General features: G+C 41.6%; 1 protein-coding gene across 2 annotated transcripts in view; it reads left to right on the top strand.

Moving 5' to 3' along the window:
- The window catches only part of syt8 (synaptotagmin VIII), a 30,057-nt gene extending 10,659 nt beyond the window's left edge, over positions 1 to 19,398 (top strand). For both annotated transcript variants that reach the window (XM_054746527.2, XM_015965652.3), the window contains exons 3-9: positions 5,281 to 5,447; positions 5,838 to 5,933; positions 6,113 to 6,280; positions 6,992 to 7,159; positions 10,721 to 10,838; positions 12,746 to 12,879; positions 18,707 to 19,398. In XM_054746527.2, the coding sequence (XP_054602502.1) occupies positions 5,281 to 5,447; positions 5,838 to 5,933; positions 6,113 to 6,280; positions 6,992 to 7,159; positions 10,721 to 10,838; positions 12,746 to 12,879; positions 18,707 to 18,970 (1,115 nt within the window). In that variant the 3' untranslated portion in view covers positions 18,971 to 19,398. The remainder of the gene's footprint in view (positions 1 to 5,280; positions 5,448 to 5,837; positions 5,934 to 6,112; positions 6,281 to 6,991; positions 7,160 to 10,720; positions 10,839 to 12,745; positions 12,880 to 18,706) is intronic.
- The last annotated feature ends 3,347 nt before the right edge of the window (positions 19,399 to 22,745 follow it).

Below are 22,745 nucleotides of genomic sequence, written 5' to 3'. Positions count from 1 at the left end.
ATTAATATCCTACTCATTAATAAAAGCTTCCTGAATGGCCTCTGTTCAGAAAAACTGCTTTTACAGGCAGGACTCATGAGCTAACAGCTAGCCCAGTGTAGCCAAAACCAAAGTTTATTTCTGCCATCTTAAAATGGCTCAAACATCCAAAATCACAATAACATCCATGTTTGTTAAAAGTGTCACCAGTATAAGGTATATCCATGAACTCTCATGAAACCGAAATCGTGGCAATGGACTAGCAACAACTTGTCTGCATGGATTCACATTTAAAGTGGATTTGTTGTCTTTACTAGCCTGGCAAGCCAGACGAAATAAATATATTGTTTAACGTTCCAATGCTCCATTGACGGCTCTCGTCGTGGGGCGGGTTCTATCGCTGTCTTTCAAACGATCTTCGCGTGCTACTGGACAATGAACAACGTGACGTACTCACTGCAACAGATAATGAAGCCCAAGTTCAATAGTCCAGCATCATCCCGCTCACCAAACCAATAGAGCGCATCTATTGGCCCACAAAGCCAACAGAGTGCTGTGATTGGCCCACCGCTGTGGAATAATCACAGCACTCTGTTTGAAACCCCAATAGAGAGCTGTGATTGGTCAGCCAGAATGCTGCTAGGGGCCGCGGAGGCTCCAATGGAGCGTTCCTTGACCAAACTTTGCAAAGCAAGAGTTTGTTCTAGTTCACTAGACTTGTGTCTTTACCCCATAACGCCTGAAACATGAAACAATAACAAAATACATGTTTTCTAATGTTAGCATAACAACTACATGATGTTTTATTTCATTATCTAATTCTAATTCTCTTTAGCTCCTCCACCAGGGGGCAGCAGACATGGGCTGGTTTGTGATGAAGGTACTATGTAAACAGTCACACGTTTTCTATTACATGGTTGATTTGCCTGAATTATTATAACGTTCCTGCAGGACTCGAACTCTTCAGGCACCATTTTTCTACTGGTGAGGATAAAAAGAGAACTCCATATAAATAATGCTGCTATGCAAGCTGTTGGTGTAAAAACTATTTTTAGATTTGACACATCATTTTAGGAGATCAGGGATGTTTAATACAACAACAATGCACTGCTGTCCTGGCTGCACTCACACTGGCTATTAGCTCATTAGTCCTGAGTGACATAAAAGCTATTTCTATCAACAGAGGCAGTTCAGGGATCTGGAACATTTGTCTGAGGCTAGACCAGGTACCTGTTTACCGCCTGGATCGAACCCATCTCACCCCCCTCCTTTGAAACATGCATGGTGACATCTGTTTCAGAAAACCAAACATGTTTGACTCACAGATGAAGTTCTCCCAGATTATCTTCAGCTGCTTTTGTCTGGTTCAACATCCACTCTACAGTTTTCAGGGTGTTTGGTTCAGGTTAATGTGTGTTTGCCCTTCGGGTGGTCAAGTCAAAACACACCTACACACCTGTCTGATTAGATGAATATGCTTGAAAGTACACTGAATAAAAATATAAATGCAACACTTTTGTGTTTGCACCTGAAACTTTTTCTACATACACAAAAGACCCATGACTCAAATATTGTTCTGAAATCATGTGTTAGTGAGAACTTTTCCTTTACCAAGATCATCCATCCAGGGGCGATTCTAGCATCAGAGGTTCAGGGGTGCTTAGCCTCTAGAGTGCTGCCCGTCCAGGTAAGGTTAGTTTTGTACATTTTAACACAATTTCATTGCCACATTTGTAAATTAAAAGCAAAACACTCTTTTCCACAACACAAAAAAATTAAAAACAATTAAAAAAAAAGGTTCCACAAATCACAATGTGGATTCTGCTATTTTACTAATCTAGTCCAGGTTCAAAGGCTGTGGGTCAGCAACTCCCTTCCCCAAGGGCCACTTTCCAGCATGTTTTACTGTGTTTACTGCGTCAACACACCTGGTTTTATTTAGCAGATGATTAACAACTCTGCAAAGCTTGATGAGCTGCTGATCAGGTGAATCAAGTGTGTTGGATTAGGGGAACAACTGAACCATGCTGGATACCAGCCCTCAGGGAAGGGAGTTGTTTTTGAGCTGGACCAGTTCCTACGTGCTCCAGATGCAAAACAAATAGGCCTAAATAAATAAATAAAATGCTGAAATCAATGTTTGAAGTTACACAAATGAGATAAAAGTTTCATAAATCAACACCTATGTTTTAAGGACTCATTAGTGGGAAATGAGCTAGTCCAGGTTGTTGTAGTTTTATTATAAGAGCAGATTAAAGGTGCTCAGAGGTAAAGTAAGTACATTTTATTCATATAACACTTATCACAGACAGAGAATCACAAAGTGCTTCACATGGATAAAAAAAAACAAATCAGAAAGTCGTAAAATTCAAATGGTCTTAAAACAGAAATAAAATCAGAAAAATAAAGTCATAAAATACCATAAAACAAATGAAAGATGATTACAAATTTGAGTTGAAAATAACTAAATAAAAGATCTAGACAATCGTGCGAAAAATGATTGAGTAAATCAATCAGAAGCGGGCCCTAGAAACGGCCAAAACGGGGTCAACATCACCACTTCAAACCAAAATGTCCGACTTCCTGTTTGATGTTTACCATGGTTGCAAGAGGCTTTTCTGTGCGGACTGTTGAGTACTACAAGTGTACTTAATTTCATAACAGTACGATAAACTAAGGTTTAGGGAGGGGGTATTTATCACATTCTAGAGAGCACTGTGTAGCTAGTTATATTGCGATTTTTTTTGGGACCTTTAAAATACAAAATTTTACACCACGCCTGACATGTGTGCAAAAATTCCTGAGTTTTCGGGTATGTTAAGGCCTCCAAAAAGCCAATTTACTTGGCAGAAGAAAAATAAACAGATCAAAAACAAGAGGCCTTCGCAGTGCTTTCGCTGCTCGGGTCTAGTAAAGTTTTAAGTATCAGAGAGTAAATCTGTAAGGCTTGTCACCAGCATTCAGACATCAATTCTGTTTGGGGGGGGGGGGGTGGGGGTGATTTATATATGAAATGGAAAACTGTCAGCAGCAAGGGACAGTGTTTCAATTTGTGGGTAATCTGGCCTCCTATATACGGTGGCCCTGAATTGCAAACCACACCAAATCACTAAACACAACAACAAATTGAGAAACACAAACACCAAAGAAAAATCACAAAAACAAATTGAGAAACACATTAAGAAACCAGAAAGGGTAGGTACCAGTTGGCAACAGGAGACATCACTGATTGAACAGTTGCGCTGTTTATCAAACAAGCTAATGCTAGCAAAAATCAGGCAGGAATATTTTTAGGATCTGCAGCAGCTTTACCTCGATCACCAGTTTGTTCACAACCGTTCCAGGTAACATCATTTTGTTTAGTCTACAAGCTTTCAGATCTTATATGTTAACTTTAGTTTCATGTATGTTTTAAGCTACAGAATGAACGGTACACACACACACACACACACACACACACACACACACACACGCTAGTCTAGCATTCGTTGTGAGGACGTCATTGATTTCCATTCATTTTAGTGACTGGACTGTGCCTAACTCTAGGTTCAGGTTTATTTATTTATAAAGTGCCTTCATATGGCCCGTCTGACAAAGTGCTGAGCACAAGAAATTACCACAGTTTGACATAAGAAACCATCATAAATAATCTAAATAAAAACATATCAAATCTAATCAAATCAGGTTTATTTTCATTATGTTCATAACAGAGTATAAACACAATGAAAAAGCGTTTCTCCATTGAGATCCGTCTGAGTCACACGCTCAATACATGCACAACTCTGCTAAATTTAGAAAACAATTTCTCAAATGGTATTAAACTATAATAAACAAGATAAAAAGCTTCCGGTAAATGAAACTCATACACTTGCACCCACCCACACACACACACGCATGCACACACACAGACAATCACACCTACCCACACACACCCCTCCATGCATGTACGCGTGCGATTCACACTGGACCTTGCAGGATTTTTTAAAGTGCTGGTATCTCCTGCTCACAGTCCAGTTGTATTTAGCAGCCGTACAGCCTGAGGCAGAAAGCTGTTCAGTAGCCTCGTAGTGGAGCATCTTATGTTTCAATAACGCTTCCGGGAGGGTAAAAGCTGAAAGAAATAGTTCAGGAGATGTGTGAGGTCCTTCACAATGTTCAGGGCCCTGCCTCTGCAGTGGCTCAGGAACAGATCCTGGGCAGAGGGGAGGGAGATTCCCATAACCCTTTCTGCTGATCTCGCCACTCTCTGGAGGGCCTTTTTGTCCGTCATGTTGCAGCTGGAGAACCAAGCTGAGATTGCATAGGTCAGCAAACTCTCCACTGCCCCCTGGAAAATAAGGTCAGGATAGTGGTGTGAAGTGAGGCCTGTTTAAACTTCCTTAGGAAGTACAGTCTCTGATTAGCTTGTTTTACTAGACCTGAGGAGTTCTTTGCCCAGCTGAGGTTGTCAGAGATCTGTATGCCCAGAAACTTGATGTTCTCCACTCTTTCGACTTTGCATTAATTTATGTAGAGGGGACTGTGCTTTGTTTGGGATTTCTGAATATCAACAATAATTTGTTATTGCGTCTTAATGGGAGATAGACTTGACAATCATCCGCATATACTGTAGATGAAACTTGACATTGTGCTTATGGAAGACGTCGCCCAGTGGCAGCAGATGGAGGGAGAAGATGAGGGGGGCCAGAATGAAACCCTGGGGTATTCCCCACTCTAACCATAACCACTGTATTCATAACCCTAGACTTTTTATCATTCTGAATTTGTCTTTGTGATTCTCAATATGTTGTTGTGGTTCGCACTTGAGGGCTACCGTACCTATAACTACAGCATATCAGCCACTCAGGAGGAAGTGAGGCCTGTTTAAAGAGGCCCAGAGCCCGATTCTGGGAAAGGTGAACAGGATCAAACCACTTTTGAGGCGGGGGAAGTTTGCTGCATATTTAAACCCAGCACTGTATGCTTTTCATATTTTACAAGTGTCGTTAAAAGTCATATAATAAAACCAAACGTTTTCAATTCTCCAATTTTTGGGGTGCTGGGAGTTAAATGGGCTATTTAATTATCTAATTATTTATCCATCTCACCTCATAGGTGTGGCAGGTGTAGACAGATTTCAGACCACTATTTGAGAGTCATGGGTGTTTTGTGCATGTAGAAAAAATTTCAGATGGTTGAGTTCAGCTTGTGAAAAATGGGAGCAAAAACAAAAGTGTTGCACTTATATTTTTATTCGGTGTAGTTCTTCATGAGTCCAACAGACTCATGGTCCTACTGACCTTACTTTCTCCTGTCCTACAGTGCCACGATGGGCAATATTTGTCATCCTCGCAGCCGGCGGCCTGCTGATTTTGCTCTGTTGTCTGTGCATCTGCATCAAGTGCTGCTGCAGAGGGAAAAAGAAGAAACGACAGCGAGAAGAACTGATCAGTTTGAAAGGGGTGGATGGGAAAACCATCACAACTCTGGTAGGACAACAGTAGGTGCAAGTCCAATGTGTCCCAGCTGGGTTTGAAGCTGGAATAGGGCACTTTCCCACCCATCTCTTCTATGGGGTGTGTCTCTGATGATTTGTACAGCGTTGTATAAAATGCAAACACACTATGTCAGTTTAACCTGTGCATCACTTTAAAAACATTGTTAAAGTGCCGAGCAGCAAACAGAACTGAAAGCTGTCAGAAAGGATGGATCAAAGCTCTTACACAAGGAATCACAACAGCCACAGTGTTTTCTGATTAAAGTTCTTCCTATTGGTTCAAAAGCTGATGTGCTTGTAGTTGTAGCACCCAAACATGTTTGGGACGGGTTTTTATTAGAATGGACTTTTCAGACGACCTATCTCCATGTGCTCTCTACAGGTTCAGCCAGATGTGGGAGACGTGGACTACGGCGTGATCAAACACTACCGAGGAAAGCTGCTTTACTCTCTGGATTACAATGCCACGTTGTCTGAGGTAGTGAAAGTTCACACTACAGCCTTTTCTAATGCTGATAGACTAACTTGTCCACATTCATAAACAGATGAATTATTTCTAGTCAGTCAACACTAGGCCACTTGTAATGCCCCTTGTCAATACAACTTTTTAAATTTTCCTCATCGGTCAGATCATATGTTGTGTTTCTGCCTTGACAGCTCACAGTAGGGATCAAACAAGCAAACAGCTTGAAGGCCATGGACCTGGGAGGCAGCTCTGACCCGTATGTCAAAGTCTACATCCTCCCTGAGAAGTCCAAAACCTATGAGACCAAAGTTTTCAAAAACACTCTGAACCCTGTTTTCAACGAGCTTTTCACATTCCAGGTAACTATTATACAGCTGTTTGGATAACTTTTAAAAGTTTGACAGTATTGGTTGGTACCCGGGAACCTAAAAGACCCTGTGATGAGAACTTACAACGCTGGAACAAAGTTAACACCTTTTTACGCTGCAGTTCTTGTCATGTTGTGGAGGTGAGTGAGAGCACACTGAAGGAAGCCGTAGGAGCAAAAACATAAAAGGTCTTTAATTCAGGGCTCAGAAGACCACTGGAGGACATGAACAGGGTTCAACAACAGAGGTTAGACAACAGACGATCCGACAACCAACACAAAAGCAAACAAGGTTTAAATATACGAGGAGCAGGTAATCAGGTAGCGAGACGCAGGTGCAAACAATGAACTAATCAGACACATGAAACACAGGAGCAGGACACAGGAGCAGGGAACGGATCGTGACAGTTCTTTGGTAATGACCTATTAAGATGAAAGGTCCATCCATCCATCCATTTTCCTCAGCTTATCTGGGGTTGGTTTGCAGGGGTAGCAGCCTAAACAGAAAGGCCTGGACATCTTTTGGTCACTGCGATGATGAGTGTGATCCCCCGTAGTTGGAACACACCCTGAAATCCCCCTTTTTAAATAGGGGGACCCGGTCTACCAATCCAGATGAAAGATCTATTTTTTATTAAAAAAATATTTTCCATTTGATTCTATTGATACGGAGAACTGTTGTTTTCGACTGCTTTTCCCCCAGCTATCCAAATCCACCCTTCTGAAGTCAACAGCAGTGATGAAGGTGTTCGACTTCAACCGCTTCACCAAACATGAAATCATTGGTGAGCTACGGGTGCAGCTCTGCAATGTTGATTGGAACCATGTCATTGAAGAGTGGCAGGACCTGACTGAACCCACCAAGTTCGAGGTTTTTGATCTCTTCTTTTTACATTTCTTGTCACATTGGTGTAATTAGAGAAAAAGTCAAAGGTGAAGTTAGCAGTCTAACTTTTATAAACCAAGGGTATGTTGAACTTTCTGGACATGAGACTTAAGGGCAATTTTCCAAACATGAAAGCTTAGACTAGACTGGGGGTGGGCAATTTTGTTCCTCGAGCGCCACTATCCAGCATGTTTTAGTTTTACCCAGCTTCAGAAATATGTCAATTAGAAGCTCATAAACAGGTTTAGACAGAGCTTAACGAGCTGCTGAAAAGGTAAATTAAGTGTATCGGAGCAGGGAAACAACAAAAAAATAAAATAAAAAAAGCTGGATGGATGGTTCCTTAAGTATCAGAGTTGCCTAGCCATGGACTAGACTACTGGCTGTTTAACACAAATGAAAAAATATTGCAACTAGCACTGCTGCAAGCCATCGCTGCAAGGCAAAAGGACAGGACACAGTTGCCTGATTGTCACTTTTTATTTTACTGCATAACATTTACAACATTTGACCCTAATGACAGTAAACGGTGAGTTTTGGGGCCACTGGTTCTTGTCCTTGTGCCTTGCAGTGACAGCTTACAGCAATGGTTTGTCACTATAATAATAATAATAATAATAATAATAATAATAATAATAATAACAACAACAACAATAACACATTTATTTCAAGCGTCTTTCAAACACTCACGGTCACTGTACAATTAAAATTCATAGTAAAAACAACAATAAGACACAACAAAACCAAAAAATTTAAACAACTATCATAAAATAACCAGAATACAACAACCAAAAGTAATGAAGATCCAGTAAAACTGCACAAAAAAGACCTGATGAAACTATTAAATTAACAACTATAATAAAACAACTAAAATAAAACAACTGGAAAACACAGGAGTCCTTACACAGAGTAGCCCATTTTAAATGAATGTGTTTAAAGCCTGTATTTAAAGAGCGGGAAAGACGGTGTGTTTCTTAGTTCACCCAGGCGAGAGTTGCATAGGGAAGGGGCAGATCTGCTGAAGGTGAGTTTCCCCATGGTGGTATGTTGAGAAGGAGGAATGTGAGAGGGTACAGAGTTTTGGATGAGTTGAGAGATATAGGGAGTGCGGTTGTGCACAGCCTTGAATGTAAACAGAAGAAGTTTGTCAATAATCTTGAATTTTATTGGTAACCAGTGTAGTTGCTGTATGACAGAAGTAATGTGAGCAGTAAGGGGAGTTCTTGAAATAGTACGAGCCGCAGCATTCTGTACTAGCATTTTCTGTGGAAGGCCAAAATGAAGTGCATTACAGCAGTCCAATCGAGCCGTGACCAAACCGTTTACCAAGATGGCAGCATCATGCCCAGAAAGAGGGACGTAGACGGTTTATATTACGGAGATGAAAATAGGTTGTCCCACGTCTAAATCGTCTCTTGTTGCTTATTTTAATTTGCAGTCGATGTGATTATTGAGTTCACCAAGAAAAATTAGGATCATTATTGAGCAATTTTCTTGACTTATTCAGACACAAAATGCTAGCTGTTACCACTCACTTACACTGCTGATATACAGCTAAAGCAAATGGAGTTCTGCCAGATCATGAGACTGACTGGGGTGGTAACGAAATGCGTTTTCTGACTTTTCTAACTCTGGAGAATATGGCAACAGAATAAAATTTCATCTAAGGGTGGAATATCCCTTTAAGTGTAAACTATTTGTAAGCTTAAGTCTAGTTCTAAGCTGAACTGGGGATTAAATTCACCCAGGCATTTACAGTAGATGTTATTTCCATGTAATAGGTGCCCTGTTTTCCTAAAGTCCCAAAAACATGCACCTTTTGATCTTCTTCTTCTTCGGCTCAATCCCAGTACTCCCAATTCCAGCCTTCAATTGCATGGTGCTGTCCAGGAGTGCAAGTGTGTAGGGTGTCCCGATCCTCAAGTGTGGAATTTCTTCATGCCCCTTTTGCACCCTCGATTTGCACTTTCCCTTAGCCTGCATTGATGCAGACTTGGGGAAAGGGTATTACCCAAAATCCATTGCTGCATGGGAATTTTGAGAAGAAGGTGGAACAATGACTGAAGTGCTTTATCAGAAAATATGTATTTTCAAATGAAAACATCACTCTTATTCTGACATCTCTGCACTGGTTACCTGTTAACTTTAGAGTTCATTTTAGAATCCTGACTATAATTTTAGGGCTCTGCACGGGCACGCTCCTCACTATACTACTGAACTTTAAAGCCTTATTCTCCAACCCGAGCCCTCAGATCCACCCACCAGAACTTTCTAGAAGAAAGAAGTAGCACAAACAGCGGCAGGCATCCTGGCATGCGTTGTAGTCAACAATGTAACGGTCATTGTCCCAATTTGGCAATTATTTGCACATGTGTACTACACACTTAACTTACGTACTGCTCCTTACTGTGCACTTCCTCCAAGTGCACTTTGTTGAAGACCGCAGGGCACAGTTCGAGTATTGGGATTTGGCTGCCTTCTTCTTCTTCTCAGGTTGTTAGTGCATATATGGTAATTGCATTTTGTTTTCCCCAGAAAGCCCACAAGGCTTGTCTTCTTAGCGTACAAGGTGGTATCCAATTTTAGAGCGATGAATTCATTCAGTGGTGATTACTTCCCTTCCCCATGAACGACTTCAGCAGCTTCACAACATTTTCCCCCACCAGCTGACCTTTACACCACATTTCCCAATTTTCCAGATATGGAACTTGTATGTTAGCAAGTATTTTGGCTTGGCATCTGCTGCATGCCAAAATCTAACATGTTTTGATCAAATTTGCACCTGGCCTTGGTGTGGAAAGCTGCTTATAAGTGGTGATGTTGGCCCTGGACTTGTAGCAGGAGACAGTTTTCAACAAACTTGTTTTATGCAGCTGATATCAGCGTGAACCTGCCATCCACCAGTCATGGACGCCGGATTTCCTTCTAATTGAAACAGATAAATCTCATCGTCTCTTTGAACCACTTTCTGGATCTTGTTTCCTTGAAAAATTAGAAGCCCCATTTTTCCAACCAGACACTGCCCAAGTTCAAAGGCCAATGAGGGTCTTCAGTGCAGTCCTTGTCACAACCCTTGAGATGTCACCATAATGTCAGTTCACCTCAGCCATACTGAAGTCCCTGGTCTGCTGTAGCATACCTGGGTCAATGATGCATATAAAAGCCATGAGGACACCATCAATATTGTGATGTTTGTATGGTGTAGGGCTCGTCTTTGGGCAAGACACTTCACCAACCTTGTCTATGTTTAAACCTCAGGCTTCACCACAGTATTTACTATACACTTTAGGGGACAAAAACGCCCCTAATGAAGCCTGAGGGTTAAGTGTTTGGTGCGGGTCAAAGGGGGCTGATGGTTATAGTGCAGTTCACCACCACCAGAGTATGAGTGAGTGGGTATATAAGAATGAATAATGCATTGTTTTGAAAAACACTATATAAAACTAACCCTTTATCATCATAAATAATCATTTTTGGTAGAAAAACTATGAATTAGAAGAGTTGAAAACACTGATTGTTAGTTTAGTGAAAGATTGTCTGTTGCAGGAGGAAAACCTGGGGGAAGTCTGCTTTTCTCTGCGTTACGTTCCAACTGCCAGCAAACTTACTGTCGTAATTCTGGAGGCAAAAAACCTGAAGAGCATGGACTATGGAGGAAGCTCAGGTAAGAACGACAAAGGACCTAAGATAACTTAATGAAATCAGTTCATTCATTGTTTTTTCTTCAAAATAATTGTGCAATTTGTTTGATCTGCTCGTGTTTAAAGGTGCGGAACACTCATTTAATCAATATATCTGCAGTGCATCTCTAGTAAAGATTAATGCCTTGTAAGTTGCACTATGAGGCAAAAAAAGCCCCGATCCACCATTTTCAGGAAAGTGGGCCAGATCAGAGTACAGTAGAGCTTTAGACGGCTTTGGAGTTTTATTTTCTGATATTTGGACATCTGGCGTCTGATTGGTTAACAGCAACGCAACTCTTTTACTGACTCCGTTTAATATTTTGTCTTCACAAATAACACAAGCCTGAAGAAGTTGTGCTGTATGGTGGATTTGCTAACGCTAACAGTTAGCTTCAACTAGCCGAGACAGTCTCTGCTGTTCCCTGGACACTAAACCAAACACAACCTTCCCTGTCGTGAGTCAAGATGGGTGAGTCCGTGAATGTTAAGTGACAGTGTGATGTAGATCTGTCAGGCTAATCCTCGAGTTTCACCGTCTATTGTCTATCAGAAGCTAATGCAGGAGATAGGTGTAGGAGACTATTTTCATGTTCAGCCTGTATAAAAAACTCTGCGTAACCCATTTGAATTGGAAATGAGATTTAAAAAATGTTTTTTCAGTGTTCCACACTTTTAAGGAGCAGTGCTGAACATTGACAATGAGCAGTAACCCCATAATATAAAGCATGAGTTATACAGGAAGTTAATAAGTATACGATTGACTGTTTAGCAGGATCTGTGTCAAAAAATAAAACTAAAAAATGCAAAAAAAAAAAAGAATGACCTCAGTGAAATGAATATGTTAATTGGATTTATGAATCTGACCTAAGCTACAGAAGTGTTTGGTGCAGTTTGTTTCACACAAACTGGACACATTGAACCGCCACCTAGCAGTGGATGATTGAATAAATGATTCACGAGTGACCTGAGGACCTTGCCTCTGCTTTTGTGGATAATGTGGTCCTCTTGGCTTCACCCAACAATGACCGTCAGCTGTTGCTGGGGAAGTTCACAGCTGAGTGGTATGATGCTGGCATGAGAATCCTTATCTTCAAAGCTGAAGTTGTGCTTCTCAATCAGAAAAGAGTGGACCACCAACTCTGGTTCAGGGAAGAGGTCCTAATTCAAGTAAACATGAAATGAAAATTAAATGAAAAGCTTTATTTGTCCCAGGGAAGGGAAATTAGAGTTTCAGTACACACAATTCAAAGATCAGACATACTGGGCAAGACACATGACAAGAATTGGTGACTGTGGTCATTCGCAACTGAGTCGCGCTACCGTAATAGAGAGAGAAAAGGATAACATGAGGAATGGATTCGGGAGGAGGGGAAAAAAGGCACTTCACAGCTACTCCCCCCAGGAGGGCAGCTTTGCTCTGCAAAAAAAAAAAAAACACCTCAACAGATAAGCAACAGATAACACAACACAACATCACAATAGGAAGGCAGGGGGGCTGGGATCCTGTTTCCCCCAGCAAGAGCAGCCACAGGTGGGAGGGAGATCTTGGGAGGAACGCAGAGCACATTGACCCTGCAGGTTGATGACCTCGCTAGGCAGAAGTCCACAATCTGAAGGCGGGGTTTTCACAGCATCTGTCTGCATTCCTTCCTTGGTGGGAGTTGTTGTTTTTGGCATCTCGAAGGCTGCCTTGGTGTCAGATTGGGGTAACGACTTTTTTTGGGTCAGGCAGAGATAATTTTCCTCTCTGCCTTCAGTCTGTAACTGGTCATTCCAGTCCTTCAGTGAAGCCAATTTAGGTATCTCATAGGTTAGGTATGTCATAAAGACAATGTAAAGAATTTGCCACCAACTGATGCTGTCATTCTCTTCCACTTGCTCTGACTAGATCCATTTGTGAAGGTGCAGCTGGCGCTGGACAAGAGGAAGTGGAAGAAAAGAAAGACGTCAATTAAAAAGAAAACTTTAAACCCCTATTTTAACGAGTCCTTCAGCTTTGATGTGACATTCGATCAAATACAGGTGAGTGTGAAAGTTCCTATTTCTGTTTGTGTGGACCTTTAGGTCTGCTTTATGGCAAAAAAAAAACCATCAGGCATCAATATTTTTGTACCATCTTGATAAAACTGCCAAAGGCTTCATGTAAGGATGCTACTGCTAAACTACAGCTTTTAGCTCTTACACCTGGAAAACAATGGGTCCCAAGATGGGTTGTGTGGCATTGCCATCATCGGTAGGCAAAGATCCCCTCTCCTCTTTTTAGGAAATGGAAATATGGTCACCCTACATTAAATTATAGAATTCCTAAAATAAACACTGTTTTTAAACACCACCAGAAGAAACGCAGAACCTTAGTGAATATACAGCCAACTGTGTGTGTGTGTGTGTGTGTGTGCGTGCGTGCGTGTGTGCGCGTGCGTGCGTGTAACAAGAAAATCAAAATCAAAACAGAACCAGAAAAGAAACTATGACAAAAGACATTGTGATGACACGTACGCCGACCAAGGTCGCGTCTGGATACCCATGCATCATTTATCAAAAGGAGATAAATCATTCACAGCAAAACTTGCACCTCAATGGAAAGGACCATATCGAGTCATCAAAGAGACTGGACCTGTAAATTATGAAATCGTACTGGAAGATACTGGAGAAGACCATAGAATAATCCACGTATCACAAATGAAACCTTGTTATCCTACAGCAAGAGAATGGGACAGGCTGCAGAAACAAAAACTCATGAGGATTTTTCAAGAAGACAGTGATGAGGAAGATTTCACTGGATCCCATTGATCAAAAATCTTAATGAAAAAAAACAAACAAACAAAACAATCAAAATGTACACAGACATGGTATTTTGAATTTTCCACCTACCATGCTGGTATTGATAGGGGGGGGGGGGGGGGGATGTAACAAATCTGCAATTGTCATGACAACGCAGAGCTAAGCACTCCACCACTCCTCTCACCTTCACTTTCTTGATCATGAATCCGCGGCACCTGTGCGCACTCGGCTGCCGCACCCTAAAAGGAAAAAAAAAAAAAGAAAGTGCCTTCAAGTTCCACTGACTTATTTTCTTCTCCTGTGAACAGAGTGGTGTGAACACAGACGCACGTAGTGATTTCTACCAAGTAAAAAGGCTGCTTTTCTAACCAGAGGCTGTTAATCCCTAAAGGATTTGAGACAGACAGATATGGAAGACGGAAGAAACGCTCAACAAACAAGTTTAAAAGTTCGCTATTCTCAACAGTGATTTCATCGTCTGGACGCACTATATTCACTGCAACTTGACAACTGATGGGTTGCTTAACGTCACCGGATTGCCAATTGAAGAGATTCTTCCGTCACGCAAACGATCTACTAAAACTGAGGACGTGTTTTTCAAACTGCTCATCACTCTGATTTGTTAAACGACCCCTGTCAACTTTTTCAATATGAGAGTAAAATTCTGCACTCACCTGAAAGCACCGCTTCTCCTTTATGGACGAAGACAGCTCAATAAACTGAATCTGCCTGAGTGTTCGCGGCTCCCGTGTCAGGGGGTTTAAGATTTTTGGAGTCTGTCTGATTGATCCCGGTGGCTGCCTGGTAGGATCTGGGTCCCTGGGCTCTGTTGGATCCCCAGCAGGGCTGGTCGCCCCTGGGTCCCAAGTCGTTGGGCTCCGGGCCCAGCCGGCTTGGGGATGGGAGGCTGCGGGTGGGCCTGTGGGCTTGACGCTGATATCTCCTGGGACTCTGCCGGCTGCTGTTTGTGACCCCCCAGGGCAATCCTCTGCTCCTCTCTAGAGGGAGCTGGGGCTTTTCTGGTTACAGTCTCCCTGGGGTCCCTGTGCTCTGGGACAGCTCCTGGATCTCTGGCACTTGGAGCTCCTTCCGTCTCCTGCTCATCTTTGGGGGGCAGATATGTGGCCCCTCACACTATCTATTGGACGCTCCTATAGAGAAACCTTACATAAACAAGCGCGTGTACACACACAGGTGCTCTCATGGTGCTCTCATAAGTATGGACTTGGGCATTTTCAACACATGTCTTAAGGCTGTGGTTGGCACTAAATGCACTGTGATTTATTAACGTGTGATTTTTCGGTAAAACAAAGTTAATTTTATATTTCCTCATCAGGTTGACGCAGTGATAGCTTGCTCCTGTTGTATTGTTGTGTGTTGTTTTTCTCTTTCTGCAGGTCTAGAAGCAGTCTCTTGTTCATCATTGATTGCTTATTTTTGTGGACCCCCCCCCCCTTCCTTTTGTCTCTTCCTTTCTCTTTCACCTCTGTCTCTTTATCTGGTCAGAATTAAAAAGCATTCAAAAACAATAACAATAGTTTTAAGTATCAGGTGTGACATTAAAGCCGCAGCTTTGATGCTCCACCTGAGAGTAAATCTGTAAGGCTTGTTACCAGCATTCAGACATCAATTCTGTTTGCTTCACATCCAGACAGGACATGGGGATAAAAATAAAAATAAAATAAAATAAAATAAATACAGGTTCACCATGCAAAAGCCCAAACAAGACTTTACCATGGACAATGTGCTGGGGTTTTGTTGTATCAGATACATGCAAATCAAACCCTTTTGAAGCACATTAAAGAACAGTTAAAATAATTTAATTGAATCTTTGATTATTAATATTTTAGAACTTTGAGAAAAAATGTCAGAACTCCAACATTAGATCTGACTTTTTTCAGAGATTATAGTCAATGATCTCTTTTTGCCTTCTCCCTAATTATCTACTATAAAAGGTCATTTTTGAATAAACTTCTTTTTTTCCATTTGGTATTAAAAATAAGGAGAAAATAATGTTTGCAAAAAGAGAATGGATTTTTTTTTTTACTTTTAGCGGTAATTCCAGTCAATGTTCCACTCCGTCAGCATCTTTAATCTGCTCGTATAATAAAACTACCTGGACTAGCTCATTTCACACTAACGGCAGAGTCCTTAAAACATAGCTTGTGGAACGTTTATCTGATCTGTGAAAGTTAAAGGGATCACTGACCTAGAGCCTTTGCACCTGGACTAGATTATTCTAATAGCTGAATCTGTAAAGCACTGTTTGTGATTTGTGAAACAGTTAAATCTGACTGTCCTGTTTTTTGATTTATGGAAAATAGTGTTTTGCATTCATTTTATATATGTGGCAATGTAATTGTGTTAACCCTCTGCAGGCAGGCGTTGCAGATTAGCAACGTTTAAACCGACCTACCTGGTTACTCCACATACGTGTTTCATGAGCATTTTTTAAGTCAGAAGTACCCTGAAGGATTTAGCTGTTCATCTTTTTATCAACACTTATTTTGAGCCTGAGAGGGTTCAAATGTAGAAAAATTAAACTAATCCTGCTTGAACTGGCAACCGTGTGGGTGCTCAGCACCCCCAAACCTCAGATGCTAGAATCGTCCCTGCCCTACTGTAACAGCTGATACGCCTCCCCAGCCTTCCTTAGTGTTTACAGGAGAGATTCATCACTAAATTAAACAAATCAACCATGTTCATGATCTAAAACATGTAGGAAATGTGCTGCAACCAGACTGCAGCGCCAAGTACGACAGCTCTTTTTTTTTCAAGTCCCAATGGACCGGACCAGCAAGTCTGAAGTTGCAAGTGGAATATTCTGGCGACGGGGTGACAGGAGCTAGGCGGCCTTCGGAAAACCCTGCAAAGGGTTATTTTAGCACATACTGGCTCAAGAAAATGATTTAAAAAATAAAAAAATTGCAGGGTATTCTTTTAAGTATCTCCAGGTCTTATTCACAAGTGAAGGAAAGATGGATTGCGAGATTAATAGACAGATTGGTGCTGCATCTGCAGTGATGCGGGCGTTGTTCCAGCGTCTGTCCCAGATCTGCTCGGGTGCCAGAGCAGCTCAGGGACCTGTGCCTGCTGATGACGTCACACCACATGAAGGGCTGATGGCAGGACTTACAAAAGTTACTTTAGCATGTAACATAGGGTGAGAAGCTCGGTCATCCAGGAGGGGCTTGGAGTAGACCCGCTGCTCCTCCACATTGAGAGGAGCCAGTTGTGGTGGCTCGGGTAGTTGGGATGCCTCCTGCATGCCACCCTGGTGAGGTTTTCTGGGCACGTCCAACTGGGAGGAGACCCAAGGGAAGACCCAGGATGCGCTCAAGACTATGTCTCTCACCTGGCCAGGGAACGCCTTAGGAGTCCCCCAGAGGAGCTGGCCCAAGTGGCTGGGGAGAGGTAAGTCTGGGCCTCCCTGCTTAGACTACTGCCCCAAGAACCGACCCTGGATAAGCGGAAAGATTGGATGGATTCATGTTTTATTAGCCTGGATGTTCAGTAGCTTGTGGAGGAATGATGATGATGATACACAGTCTATATAAAAGTATTATTCATTTCAGCAATATCTGTGTGTATTTACACTACCTTTACACTACCCAGACTTCATATCTCAGACCAAATGTGATGAGTTTGCATCCTACAATGAAAAAATCACAAGCATTAGATTAGCCATTCATTCCTCTAAATCAGCTAACACAACCAGACCATCGACACAGCCACACAGCAACAACCTGGCCAGAATGCCAACTTTCACCCTGATTAGTACTAAAACACTGAATGACATAGTAAAGACCCTAAATTCCTCTACCTGTTGTCTGGACAGCCTGCCTACAAACTTATTTTAAAATGTTTTTAGTTGCCTAAAAGCAGATGCACTGGAAATTGTTAATTGCTCTTTAATGTCAGGATTTTTTCCTAGGAAAAATCATTGAAAAGGCAGCAATGATCCAAACAAACAATTATTTAGAGTCAAATAACATTATGGACAGTCTTCAGTCGGGCTTTAGACAGCACCACAGCACCAAGAAATCAAACTTCCTTCAGCTAAACAAAGACAAGACTGAAGTTACTGTCTTTGACACCAAGAGGGATAGAATGGATGTTATTGCTCAGCTGGACTCCAGGGGAATAAAGACAAAGACCCAGGTTAGAAGTCTTGGTGTTGTCATCGACTCCGACCTGGACTTCTCTGGACATGTTAAGGCTTTAACTAAATCAGCGTTTTATCACCTTCATCAAATATCAAGAGTCAGAGGTCTCGTGTCCAGACCAGACTTACAGAAACTCATTCATGTGTTCATCTTCAGCAGGCTGGACTACTGCAATGGTCTCCTAACTGGTCTTACCAAAAAGCTGTGAAGCAACTGCAGCTTGTTCAGAATGCTGCTGCTAGAGTCTTAACAAGAACTAGGAGAACGGAGCACATCACTCCTGTTCTTAGATCTCTACACTGGTTACCAGTAAACTACAGAATAGATTTCAAAGTGATCCTACTAGTTTATAAATCACTCAATGGCATGGGACCAAAATACACGTCCGATCTCATTCCTGTTTTAACACCCAACAGGGCTCTGAGAACCTTAGGTAACAATCAGCTGGTAGAACCTCGGGTCAGAACCAAACATGGTGGAGATGCATTTAGTTACTCTGCTGCTCACATATGGAATCAGCTTCCCCATGACCTCAGATCTGCTCCAGCCCTAGTGTAGTTTAAAACTAAAAACCCTCATGTACTCATCAGCCTTTACATGAATTGTTTCTTATCATGCGTCGTCTCCTCTGTAATCTGCACTGTAACTTTGTCTTCTCCCGTAGCTCTAATCTGTAATTCCATTGGTGTGTATTTTAATTTGTGTTTTTATGTGTTTTCATATCATGTCCTGATAATTGTAAAGCACACTGAATTGCCTCTGTGTTTGAAATGTGCTCTAGAAATAAAGCTGCCTTGCCTTTATAGATAATGATAGAAAACTTTCAATAACAACCAGTGTTGTTTGATTTAACCCTGGATTTTCCCACAAAGTTCTCTAAATGTGGTTTTGTTTATTGTCAGAGGGTGAACCTGGTAATCTCAGTGTGGGATCACGACGCCATGACCAGGAATGATGCCATGGGGAAGATTTTTTTGGGCTGCGATGCCACAGGGAATCAACTGAGGCACTGGGCTGACATGTTGTCCAACCCACGGCGGCCGGTGGCTCAGTGGCACAGCCTGTTATCAGCCGAGCAAGTCAACTCTACGCTGGCCCTGAAGAAGAAGATCCCCATCCCCAGCAAGCTGAAGGAAAACCCACTGTTTGATAAACATTTTAAATAGAGTTAAAAGTGAACAATGTTTGTATAAAGCTGATTTTATATACATATTTTATATCCATCTGACCTCCCTAGGGCGGCTGTGGCTACATAGTAGCTTACCATCACCGGCAGTGTGTGAATGTGTACGAATAATGGAAAGCACTTTGGGTTTCTTAAACAGCGCTATATAAATCCAAACCATTATTATTATTATTATTATTATTATTATTATTATTATTATATAACATAATTATAATAATTTAATGTGATATTAGAGAACTTAAAGGGATATTCAACATGTTTCCCGGAGTTAAATAAGGGAAAATTTTTTTTTTAACCAGCCCAGTCATGCTCCTGACCTGGCTGTACTCCTTTAGCTTTAGCTTAGCATAAAACACAGTAAGTGAATGGGTCCAACTAGCATTGTGAGTAAAAATGTGTTTAAAATCATTCGGTAGTGATCCCATTTCTGCCTGGTGACCGAAATAATTAGACTGACTGCAAGAGAAAATAATTAGTAACATAAAGAAATCACAGGCACCATTTTAGGTTTGGGACTACTTTATGACAAAGCACAGCTGTAAGCCTCCACTTAAAGGTGCAAGGCAGCCCCAAAGGCTCCTGCTTCTGTAGACACAGATGCACACATTATCAAACTGGCAAAAGATACACATACACACACTTATCACACACACACACGCATAATGACAACAAGAGAAAAAATAAGCACAATCGCATTTGCGCAGGAGAGATTGGAGCTTGTGTGTGTGTGTGTGTGTGTGTGTGTGTGTGTGTATAGCATGAAAGTTTTTTTATCTGGCAGAGATGCAGAATTAATTTTAATAATGCACAGAATTGCTGCACCGAGCTGAATCTGTGCAGCCCTCTGCAGGAATGGAGATCTCAAAGCTTTACCAACCTGGACCTGCTCCTCCTCTGGTAATCCAAAATAAATAGCTTTGAATGACCCCCAGCCTTCCTTAGTGTCTACAGGAGTGATTCATGATAAAACTAAACAAATCAGCTGTGTTTATGACCTAAAACATGCAGGCAATATGCTGGAAGCAGACTGCAGCGCCAGATATGTCAGCTTAATTTCCTAACAGATAGGACTGGCAATTCTGAAGTTGCAAACAGAATATTCTGGCCACGGGGCTGGGTGGCCTTTCATTAAACCTGTAAAGGGTAATTTTAGCTCATACTGGCTCAAGAAAATGATTTTAAAATATGACAATTTCAAATGTGTTCAGACCAAAAATAAGTTAGGAAACTTTTCAAAGAGCTCTCCAGAAGGCCTATAACGGGTCCAGTCATGTTGGACATAAACTCTATTCCTTTCAATAGAAGAGCAAGCAAGTAATTAATTAAAACCAGAGCCATTTAATTATTTGTCTATGAAAGAGGAGAAACCCCAGAGTTGTCTCACATGGATACAAGTTTTGATCAGAGGGTGGCAGATTGACCTGCTGTCTGTAATCATGTTTTTTCTACAGGAGAATTCTGCAGCAAACACTAAAGATGTGTCACAAAACCACGTTTACGTCAGTGGCGGCTCCAGAAATGTTTTTCTGCAGGTGCTATGAAGGAGCTAGTCTTTTTATTGAGGGTGCTATGAAGGAAGTGGTCATGCGCACCTATTGTTCTCTAAAACACCTTCAACACTAGCAGATACACATGCGTGCGCAACACCTCAACAACACCTGAAACAATCATTAATATACATCATAAACATATGAACAATCACTGACTTCTCCATGAAATCATAAACACATACAGCCACACAGAAAACCATCAATAGGGTTGCAAGGTTAGCTAACGTTAGTGTTAGCATTTCCAGCGGCAAAACCCTCGACTGCTGCGGCGGTTGAGGGTTGACTCTCTTCATCCAGATCCGTAGGTTTTTGTGGGTCTGAGATCACTTCCAAGGATTCATTCGTTTCTGACTGAACCCGTGGAAATGTGGGCAACAAAAACCGATCCATCTTACCACTAGATCTGCCTTTCACTCCTTCACAGGTGGAGAATGAGGTCAAAGGTTAACATCAGTTTCCTGTTCTGGTTTACACTTTTACTATCTATATGATAATTTACTGATTATTTTTGTTGTGTATGTTAAATATTATCACATCCACACGATAAATTAAAATTTTATTGTAAAAAAAAGAATCTAATATTTACTTGGGGGTGCAATGACTAATCCAGGGGTAGCTATAGCTCCCCCTAGCGCCCCCCTGGCGCCGCCACTGGTTTACCCAAAAGAGATGAATGCTATCATTTAGAGTTTTTCATTTCAGCTTGTTAGTTATTTTTCACATCTGATTCATAAATAAACGTTTCATCACTAGGTGTTATAGCTGCTCTCCATAATGATCAGGATGTGAGAAGAAATGAGGTAAAAACAAATGAATCAGCTGAAGAGGGTTTTACATACGGTAATAATGAGACCCTAAAGGTCTCAGACATCTCAGATATGTGAGAAACATGTCTCTGTAACGGCTGTTCCACTGTAAATAAACTAACATCTGAATGTGGTTGTCTTGAGCAGTGAAGCTGCAGCAGACTTTGTGTGTGTCCTCCTGCTGAGACTGGTGTGTGTGTGTGTCCTGAGGAACCCACACCAGAAAAACTGATACTTCACCTAAACCAGGGGTCGGCAACCCGCGACTCATTCATCCATCTTATTCGCCTCTCTGTGCTTGTAAAATAATGAATGAATATTCAGTTAAAATGTCTTTCATTTTACTGCATTTGTTTTTTATCTGTATACCAATCTAAATGTAAAGATTGTCATATTTTTAAATATTAACAAAAATGATAAAGACCTGAAATGACAGGTCACTTGCTTGTGTGTAATCAAATGTCTCCATAGGTGCTTTCTGAGCTGAGGAGGATATGAGATTCTGGACTTTTGACTCAGACTTTAGCTTCATAATCAGGGAACATTTTCTAAGTGTCTCTGAGAGACAGGGTTTGGAAAACACTCGCTTCAGTGAGAGGGATCTTCTGCATGAGAACTGGCTCTGCTGCTGCCTGTAACCGACGCTCTCCAAGCCCCTATCCACATCTTCGGCTTGCTGGCCACCTTCCGTGCATGCTGACAGCGAGCTGCACTGAGCACAGCATCCAGTATAATGCTCAGATGTTCTGATGGGAATCTCTTCTTGATTGATTTAGCTACTCCCGCAGTGGTGTAACGACTGATGTGCCAGCACATCTGCATACGTCGGGGTAAAAAAACAGAGCTGGTTTACAAAAAGTTGATGTATGACACCGATGGAAATGTTTGAACCAAACATTTATCGCCGTTTTTGACGTGCTTTGCGATGGGCCTATCGTACGTCCTGTTATCACGATGGCGATAATTTTTCGATATATTGTGCAGCCCTATACAAAAGCAACACTGAAAAGAAAGAAAACGATCTTTTATGTAGCGCCTCTCAAGATAAAGATCACAAGATGCTTCACTGAGAATGAATGTGGTCTGCAGACACAGACGATGAGAGATCATGTTGGAGGTGTTGTATTGAAAACAGAACATGTCAGTTTGTAAAATGTCCAACAGAGAAACCAGGCTCACTGCACCACTTCATGGCCATCCACAAAGGTCTCAGATTATGTGCACCACACCATCTCCCAACTACCTCATTTAAACCCAGTAGAGACACACTGAGTTATGGCCACTTGTGTGTTGGGCTGTTGTGGCCATCATGAATCGGGTTGGATCCTTCCTCTGACCCAATGGGTCTAAACATTCTGCTTTAGTGTTCTTGATGTTTTTGTTGAGAGCTTATCTGCAT

The sequence above is a fragment of the Nothobranchius furzeri genome, chromosome 14 (genome assembly GCF_043380555.1).
Source record: "Nothobranchius furzeri strain GRZ-AD chromosome 14, NfurGRZ-RIMD1, whole genome shotgun sequence".
Classification (NCBI taxonomy): domain Eukaryota; kingdom Metazoa; phylum Chordata; class Actinopteri; order Cyprinodontiformes; family Nothobranchiidae; genus Nothobranchius; species Nothobranchius furzeri.
This window is presented reverse-complemented; position numbering and strand designations above follow the sequence as displayed.